Source organism: Osmerus mordax, chromosome 2 (genome assembly GCF_038355195.1).
Source record: "Osmerus mordax isolate fOsmMor3 chromosome 2, fOsmMor3.pri, whole genome shotgun sequence".
In the NCBI taxonomy this organism is placed as follows: domain Eukaryota; kingdom Metazoa; phylum Chordata; class Actinopteri; order Osmeriformes; family Osmeridae; genus Osmerus; species Osmerus mordax.
Window position 1 is genome coordinate 14,443,852 of NC_090051.1, and position 8,893 is coordinate 14,452,744.

The 8,893-nt window shown below is 48.8% G+C and overlaps 1 protein-coding gene across 1 annotated transcript; it reads right to left on the minus strand.

Annotated features, from left to right (window-relative positions):
* Nucleotides 1–4,127: 4,127 nt before the first annotated feature.
* ndp (norrin cystine knot growth factor NDP) lies at nucleotides 4,128–7,444 on the minus strand. The gene is made up of 2 exons (XM_067228134.1): nucleotides 7,244–7,444; nucleotides 4,128–4,352 (listed from the first exon to the last, which is right to left on the minus strand). Exons 1-2 carry the CDS (start codon nucleotides 7,442–7,444, stop codon nucleotides 4,128–4,130), a joined length of 426 nt encoding a protein of 141 aa, XP_067084235.1.
* Nucleotides 7,445–8,893: the final 1,449 nt, after the last annotated feature.

Genomic DNA, 8,893 nt, shown 5'->3' on the forward strand with positions numbered 1-8,893 from the left:
TTGGTGTGTGAGAGATGTGGCCTTAGAAGTTAAGTATTGTATTCGATTAAGCAGATACTTTCATAACTCCTGTTGTGTGCCACCCTACTGGTGTAGACCCCACTGAGCTAATAGGAAGAATTTGAACCATAATCGTGTCTGTTAAACTCTGAAACATAAATTCATTTTTTTTCTGCCTGCAATAACATGCAACGCAAAACTCAAAGGAACACCGTACAGACGAGGCTGTGTAAAATGTTAAAAAGCTTCTTATGGACAGCCTATACCATTTTTTAATCGGATTTCATAATCAGTCTTGCACCTGATACACAGAACCATCTAATATGAAGGCTCACTCTCTCATCGGCACACAAGATCATACCTTCATTCGTATTCTATTGTTTGTATTGCCCCCTTGTGGATATAAATAATATCGTTAGAAATTGAGTCCTACTCTTGGACTCTTCTGAGAGGTTAAAAACCTGTGAACCCCGCTCCACATGCAGTGTTAGCCACTCATACAATTCATACCTTGTTCTCAGTGTGTCTTTCAGTGCGTGTGTGTTTGTCTGTGTGTGTATGGGTGTATGTGTGTGCAGTTATTTGTGCATGTACATGTGTGTTGTATGTCGATATGTACATGTGTGTTGTATATCTCTGTCTCTTGCTAAAAGATGCAGTGCAGTACAGTATATGATCCATAATGGGCATACCGCAGATAATCTTAATCCAGATTGGATCTCATTTATGGGGTAATCTACTAAAGCCCAACGCTAGCATATCTCTGTCCTAGCTCTAGCCAACTGCAGAGTGAACAGCAGATACTTTGACACAGCTGAGGTATGCCGGTGTCAAACAACATCAGATAGCACTTATCTGTCTCTCCTGCAACAACGGAAAGCAAGTTTGTGTGTAAAACTATCAGACTGTCTGTGTGCATTTGTGTGTGTGCGTGTTTGTGTGTTTGAGGGTTGTTGTTAACCCAGAAACTGGGACCAGAATAGCAGCAGGATAGTTAGTCTCTGGCTCTGCTACATCGGGTTACATATATATTTCCAGCAGACACACTGTTATGTCGTTCAAAAGAGGTTGGGTTGCATTGAAATATCTTTATCCGCTATATTTTAGCATGATGTCTTGTTTTGTGATCGCCCTTACCCTTTTAGGCCCACGAGTATCTTGAGTAGGGCAACCACTAGGAGGTAAATGCAGTCTGTTTGCCTAAGAAGGTCTGTGGAGCATGTTAAGGAGGGCATAGTCAAGGAATATCAACAAGTGTTTGTACTTCAGACAACCAGCAGAGGGCACTAACAGTACGTCATTCATTCATGTTGAATGGGATCCCTTTTTCCTGACATTCCTCCCCTGTTCCTCCCCTCTGCCTGGGTTTACCTGCGGTGTTTGGGTGATGAGTGTAGCAGTGTTAGATTAGTTCAGTTCAATTCAGTCAACAGGGAAATGTGATTCCAATACACCATAAAAATGGAAATATATTGACCGCTTTAAGGTCCTTAACAAGCTTTCAAAAACGGGCCTTCAGTTACAAAATTGTTCTTTACTTACAATTTATGAAGTTATGAATTTTGAAATGGATTGATCCCCTCTAACACATAGACCTGGAGGACCTTGGAAGGTTTCAATTACAGACACGCTCCTACATAAAAAAGAGACACACAAACTATATGACAGTATGGGACTTTGGTCTGTCTTTAAAATTAATAGCGATTGTTTATTCAGGATAATATTTTAAAGACAGGGATATTTGTAATCTCATATCCAGCACATTAGCAATGAACACACTTTTTGTATTAACCCTCTCCTCCAGTGATTGGTTAAATGGTTTCTTCCTCATCCAAGCCATTGTAAGGCCCATTATACAGAGAACATTCTAGAAGCCCTCCGGAACAGAAACATGTACAAAACACATATATGAAGCCATCCTGAACATGTGCAAATACAAATACACATACCTAGCCATGTGTGGTCAAACATATTTTCCCTGTGATCTTTATTACATGATGAATGGTTCTGATTATCACTGTGCAGTGAGAGAATGTGTGGGATGGATGTTATGGCGGGTTTGAGGGGTTGTGAAAACACCATATGTGTTGCTGTTTCACACCTGGAGCCGCTCATGCTGCTGGGCACATGGATTGAAACCAAGGCTATATTTGATGATGACATTTGAGCTTGTTGCGTCTTTAATTAGAACTACAGTGTACGTGTGTGTGTGTGGAGTGTGTGTGTGTGTGTGTGGGGGGGGGGGGAGCAAAAAAAAGAGAGAGAGAGACAGGAATGTGTGATGGCCGCTGACATTGCCAAACAGCTCATTCATATCGTACTTTTTGGACAGCCATAAAAATACAGTTAGCGTTACTTTGACAGGCATTATGCTAGTCCTCTGTCATGCTGTCACATTAGTCCCGCCTATAATTATACCCCCTGTCTCATGTCACACAAAGTACCCTCTAACTCTTGCTCTCTCTTTTGGATCTTCCCTCTCTCTCTGTCTCTCTCTCTGTCTCTCTCTCTCTCTCTCTCTCTCTCGCCATAGTTACTCTATCCCTCCGTGTGCACGTGTGGGGGTCGGGTGTGTGTGTGTGATAAAGGAGTGACACAGTCAGAGGAGACAGCTAGAGAAAGGCAGATTAATCTCCTGTGGGAAGAAAAGCTGTTTATTATGTTCTCACGTGAAGCAGCCATATGCCTTGTCAGCTCAGCTATGGACTCAAACAGGGGGATTTTACAGAGAGAGGGTACCTTTTCAGTATACCATACAACAAAGGCATTGAAGTGTGTGTGAGAGCGTTCGTGTACGTGTGTTTGAGTGGATTTGTGTGGATCTGAGAATGTGTGTGAGTTGTGTGTACGTACTGTAGATCACACAGAAAATCGGTACTACAAACGAATAAGAGATTAACTGTAACTACAAAACTTTTGTGTAACCTGTCTAATAAACGTAATGCAATCTTTAAGCCAAAACCTAGTCTTGGGCCATAAATCAGGAGAAACTGTGCTAAACACTGATGGTAGTAGTAATAATTTCTACAGTATGGCATGTCTGGTGAAGTGTAAAGTGGGTACAGTAACTGAACACACTTCGGTAAGCAATGGTACTAGATGGATAGTGAAGCCTATCCCAAATATCTGAAGTCATTGTAAGGTATGTACTTGAGGGTGTCAGTATTCACATATTCCGTCATGATTATGATAATAATGGTAGTTTTGATAATACCATCAGCGACATTAACTGCGAAGAAGTCAAACAGACTTACAGATGCACAGACTGTACAGATAAAATACATTGACCACTGACATTCACAATCCTGGAAGTGCCATTGAGTTCATGCACACATGATCATACTGTACTGCCAACTCCCATCCCCTACTCACAGTCCCTCTAAAGAAGTCTTCCCCTCAGCCCAACGTTCCACCAGAGAATCCATTTCATACCTCCACCCCCCTATGTGTTATAGTCAGCCATAGGAGGTGAAATCAAGATCGGATACAAGATCTAATCCTCCAAGAGAACCTCAGGTGATGATGTCAGCTACCAGGGTCCATCACGTTTTACTGGGCTGGATGAAATATTGTGTGGAGTGTGTAAAAGTGTTCTAAGCTGGGAGACAGACAGGGGTCTGAGCAGGTGTGACGATGTGCTCCCCACATTTGTACACATCCACACACTCACACACACACGCACTGCATGGGTTTAATAATGTATGTGATTTGTTGTTGAGGACTGCTGCTGGGTTTTTAATAGAGCTGCCATAATACCTCTGATGCTTGTAACAAGTGCCATGTGTGTAGGGTACGTGTGTATGCCCTGCATGTTTGTCTGTAATTAGTTTTGGCTAAAGATTGAACAACAGTGGAGGGGAGTGCAGTTCTGTCTTTGGGGACTCCTGGGGTAGAAACAATGTTCTTTCTACCTTCAAGGAAGCAGTTCCAGGATTTGAAATATTCTAGGGGTTCTAAGCTTCCAAGGGGTCCTCCGAGTCACTAGGGTCCCTAAACGCCCCACAAAAAGAACGCTAAGGAACAGGTCCGTGGGTCCGTTGGCCGGGTCTCGACGGGTGGATGGATGGAGGGTTGTGGGGCCGAGGTGCTAGAGTTCCAGCCGTTCTGAGGGGGGTTCTCTCGTGTGCTCAGCTGCACTCCTCGCAGGTGCAGGCCAGGATGTACCTGTAGGTGGCCGTGATGCGGGTGCCCCCCGAGCAGCGCAGGCGCACCGCCTTCAGCTTGGAGGTGTGGGGCCGGCAGCAGTAGCAGGTGCTCTTGAAGGGCTGCTTCAGCACGGAGCTGAAGGAGATGAGGGGGTCCGAGCGAGACGTGTGGCTGCAGTGGCCCTCGCAGCGAGCCAGCAACACCATCTGACGGAGAGAGGAGAAAGGCAGGGATTTCAGTCAAGGTCAAAAGGAACGCGGGGGTGGGGGGGGTGGGGGGGCTTTTTCCCGACCAGGTTGTTGACGTGTCGAGAAAAAGGCGGCGCGGTAAATGAACACGTATGAGTCTGTCTCTCCGTGTGTGTGTTTATGTAGCGGGCTCCCCAGCCTGTCCTTGCACCTGCGGAGTCACACGGGTGTGAAGCCGGTTACTCCCTCAGTACCATATCTTCGCATCTGACAACATTCAGGGTTATGCACACTCCTTCTTTCCCTCCCTCTCTCTCTCTCTCTCTCTCTCTCTCTCTCTCTCTCTCTCTCTCTCTCTCTCACACACACACACACACACACAGACACACGCACACACACACACTCACACTTAGACCGTTGGGCCTAGTTTGTTGGTGGAAAATCTGTAAAAACAGAACCGGAATACTAGCTAAGGTCTAACAGTAACAGTAGACAGGCTTATTGGCATAACCCCCTTTATAGGATGACTGTATGAGGGGCTGACCAGTGATGAATATTTTTGGAATTACAAAGCAGATTGGCTGAGCTTTTTCACTGGGAGTATTACAGTATTCATTTCAACCTGTTCGGACCCATTTCGTTTCAGCGCCGAATGCAGGCCCTGTGTGTCTAGACAGTGAGCTTGGTGTCGGTCCAGCTGACCGGAGCGGTGTGCTCCCCGGCCCTCCGTCCCCCCCGGCCCTCCGTCCCCCCCGGCCCTCCGTCCCCCTCGGCCCTCCGTCCCCCCCGGCCCTCCGTCCCCCCCGGCCCTCCGTCCCCCTCGGCCCTCCGTCCCCCCCGGCCCTCTGTCCCCCTCAGCCCTCCGTCCCCCCTGCTGGTGCTGCAGTTCTGACAGAGGGCTCCACATTCCTGTCGCCTCCCTAAACAGACTCCTGTGTCATGTTCCCCTTTCAGCTGCTGTGTCGCCACCCATGTCCCTCTCTTTGACAATAGCACGTCTGGGACCACCGGAGACACACACACACACTTCACACACACACACACACACACACTTCCAGACGCACTCAAACACTTCCACACACGGTTGCCACGTTGCAACTTTGTGTGGCTACTGAACGTGTTTTGGTTACAGAGGCAGAAAAAAACGGCAGTGAGTCTGGGGTTGCATTCTGATATTCTACTCTGGCCTTTTCTGCACCCCTCCTCTCCTCATTCCCTCTCCCTCTCTCCTCTCCCACGTCCAGGACTCTGTTCTTCTTCTTGTCCTCTATGACCTCCCGGTGGGTGTGTCCAGTTCAGCTGTCTTCCACCTACCGGCTGCCCCACACCTCTCCTCCTCGCCAAAGCCTCATCTGTTCCCCTAGAGATAGAGACGATCCATCCATCCGGCCCAGAGCGAGCGGGTCTTTCATCCCGGGGATGTGAGGAGGTGAGGAGAGAAGACAGGGCGGCGCTGCAGGTGCTGAGCAGCTGGCCACCAGCTGAAGACTCCGACACGCCCCTTCTCTTCTCGTTCTCACCGCCTCTCTCTTTTCACTCTCCACCAGTGTATCTCGGTGGCTCTCTCTCGCTTTCTTGCCCTCGCGCACGCACGCGCGCACACACGCCCCGACTTTGAATTCATGGGTACAGGTGTATCCTATTGCGGAAACCGACAGAGATTGAGAGAGACCGAGAAAGAGAGAGGGAGAGAGAGAGTGAGAAAGAGAGAGCGGTTCAATCTGCCGTGCAGGCCAAATGCTTTTCAGGTCTCCTATATTCAATGTGGCATGTCCTATAACTTGTTTTACACTGAGTGTTCAGTCCTATCTGAGACCCCCTGGAGAACCCACTCTGCCGGCACCATCCGACAATCGACCTTTACTTTCGTGACCAATGGCCAACTTCCATCATGGAAGATGGGACCATCTCTTGTCACCGAACAACCCTCCTTCTGGGAACAAACCAATAGTTACTAAGAGAAGGGAAATGGATGGAAGAGATGGAAAAAGGGATGGTCTTTCGTAACAGTTCACCAGCATGTCAACTTGTCTCACTTGCTAAACAAGGGAGAAGCTGGTTTATGGCAGTGTCTTACCGACCAAATCCCTTCTGTCTACGCATCTCTTTGACCCTTTTTTTTGGCTTTGTTGTGTTTACAAGATTAATGCCGAGAAGAGAAGGAAGGAACGTTGTCCAAACGTTTGTGTTTCGAGACAAGGGGCCACGATGCAGTCGTTAGCTGTGCTCAGCAGGGGCTTCCTTTTGGCTGAGGTAACCAGGTAACCCCTGCCAGGGGTGTGAGCAACACAGAGAGGGGACAGGAGAGAGAGAGAAAGAGAGAGAGAGAGAGAGAGAGAGAGAGAGAGAGAGGGAGAGAGAGAGAGAGAGAGAGAGAGAGAGAGAGAGAGAGAGAGAGAGAGAGAGAGCAACGGCAGACACAGAGCAGCCGTGTTGGCTGCGGTTCCTGATGCGTCTCTGGGGCCTGGTTTGGACCAGATCTCTGCTCTGATATTTCGAATCAAACCTGCTCATTACTCAGAATCACTGACCCTGTTATCTCTTAAAGTGCTTGTCAGCAGGGAGCCTGTGGGTGCCAGACTGGATTGGCTTACACTCTGTGTGTGCACGAGAGTGTCGTGTTCCTGTGTAGTCAGTCAGTGAGGACAGCACAGGACGAGCTCAGGGAGTTTGTATGACTTCCGTCTGTGTGTGTAGTGTGTGTTTATGTGTGTGTGTTTACGAGTGCGTGTGTATGTGCTTGTGTGTACACTTGTGTGTGTAAGGGAGAATGAGAGAGACAGAGACAGACAGAGAGAGAGAGAGAGAGAGAGAGAGAGAGAGAGAGAGAGAGAGAGAGAGAGGAGAGAGAGAGAGAGAGAGAGAGAGAGAGAAAGAGAGAGAGAGACATACACGCAGTGGAACCTTACCTTGGAGTTGCACTTGTAGATGGGGTGGGTTATGGTCTCCACAAAGTGATGCCTCATGCAGCGGTCTGGGTCTGTGTCTCCCAGGAGAGAGTGCACACCCTCAGCCTTGTTGCCGCCAGGCTGCAGCACCGCCACCAGGGGGCAGAAGAACAGAACCAGTAGCAGGCCAGAAGGCGGGCAGAGGGCCGCGGTGAGCCTCATGGTTTGAGAGGGTTCACGACGGACACGGGGGGAGGTGGTGGTGGTGGTGGGGGGAGGGGGGGGGGGGAGTTAGACGGGGGGGGGGGTTGAAGTGAGTTTGGGAGAGAATAGGAGAGACTTTCTCTTTTTAAAGAGAGAGAGACAATTCCTCTCTCTTTCTCCCTGACCCCTGGCTGAGGCCAAACAAGACGCCTCCTCCCTTCTTTCCTTCTCTTTCTGTTGACAACCGGGGGCTCCTCAGCCCTCCCCCTCTCTCTCTCTCTCTCTTCTCAGGCGGCGCGGCGGCTTCCTGGGTTCAGCGGAGGAGCGGTGGAGCTGCCAGTCCGAGTCCTGGGGTGGTGCCGGGATGGCAGGCTGATCTGAGGCTTTGCTCTCTGGGCCTCTCCATCTCCTGCATAGGCACTCCCGTGGGGGCTGGATCGGGGGGGGGGGGGGGGGGAAGAGGATGGAGAGTGGAGGGTGGACAAAAGAAAGTGTGTCTGTTTGCGTGTGAGGTACAGATGACGACACAGTGAAAGACACGTAGCTATAGAGATTGATAAATAGTGAGTGAGAAATGGGAGTGAGAGAGACAAAGAAACAGAAGAAGACAGGACGACAGAAAGAGAGAGAGAGAGAGAGAGAGAGAGAGAGAGAGAGAGAGAGAGAGAGAGAAGGGGGGGAGAGAGTAGGCTGCAGCTTAAAGTGTTGTTTTTTCTGTTTCTTGTTGGTGGGCCAGAGGAGTGAATAGCTGGAGAAGAGATCAGGAGGATGCGTGGGACAGGTGAAACAAGGTACAAGGCAGAGATGCTTCCTGTGTCTGTACGTGTGCGTGAGTATGTGTGTGTGCGTGTCTTCTGTGGTCCCAGGCGGGCTATTGTGTTTGGGGGTTGAATCTCAACCATGGGTGTGCGCTACATGGTTAACCCTGGCGATTCCCACACCCCCCTTACTCCGAAACTTACTTATAAACACATGCACACACACACACTTGACCCCCACTGCTTTCATTACACAGAGGAGAAATCTAAACCATGCACAAACAGCCTCCAGACAGGTTAGTCAGCCAACAGGCCTCTCTCCATTCTCTCTCTCTGCCTTCTCCATGAATGAATTTTTCATTAAAATAAATTGCTCTCTCAGCAAGACCTCTCACCAAAAATCCATTGGCAGTGCACCTCCACATAGTTTGACATTTATTTATGTCACGTTTTTCTTTCTCTTGGTTTTATTGTCCTCCTGACAATACCGTTCGTGTTGAGAGAGTGTTGAGAGCAGGCTGCAGTTACACTTGCTTAAGCAGGTCCGTTAATAAGTATGAAAGATTGTGAGATGTGGAGAGGGGGCATAAAGGTGAGTGGTGTGTGTGTTTTTTGGAGGCGAGGGCTTGATCTGGTTGAAAACGCTCTTTACGGACTGGGATGGAGGAGCGTGTGTTGTGTGTGTGCGTGCTTGTGTGCGTGTGTATGT

What these genes read in the sequence shown, in the direction of transcription:
- ndp (XM_067228134.1), bottom strand. Translation starts at nt 7,444, where the DNA reads ATGAGGCTCACCGCGGCCCTCTGCCCGCCTTCTGGCCTGCTACTGGTT. An exon ending in TCTACAAGTGCAACTCCAAG is followed by an intron (nt 4,353 to 7,243) that starts GTAAGGTTCCAC and finishes TCTCTCCGTCAG; the next exon opens with ATGGTGTTGCTGGCTCGCTG.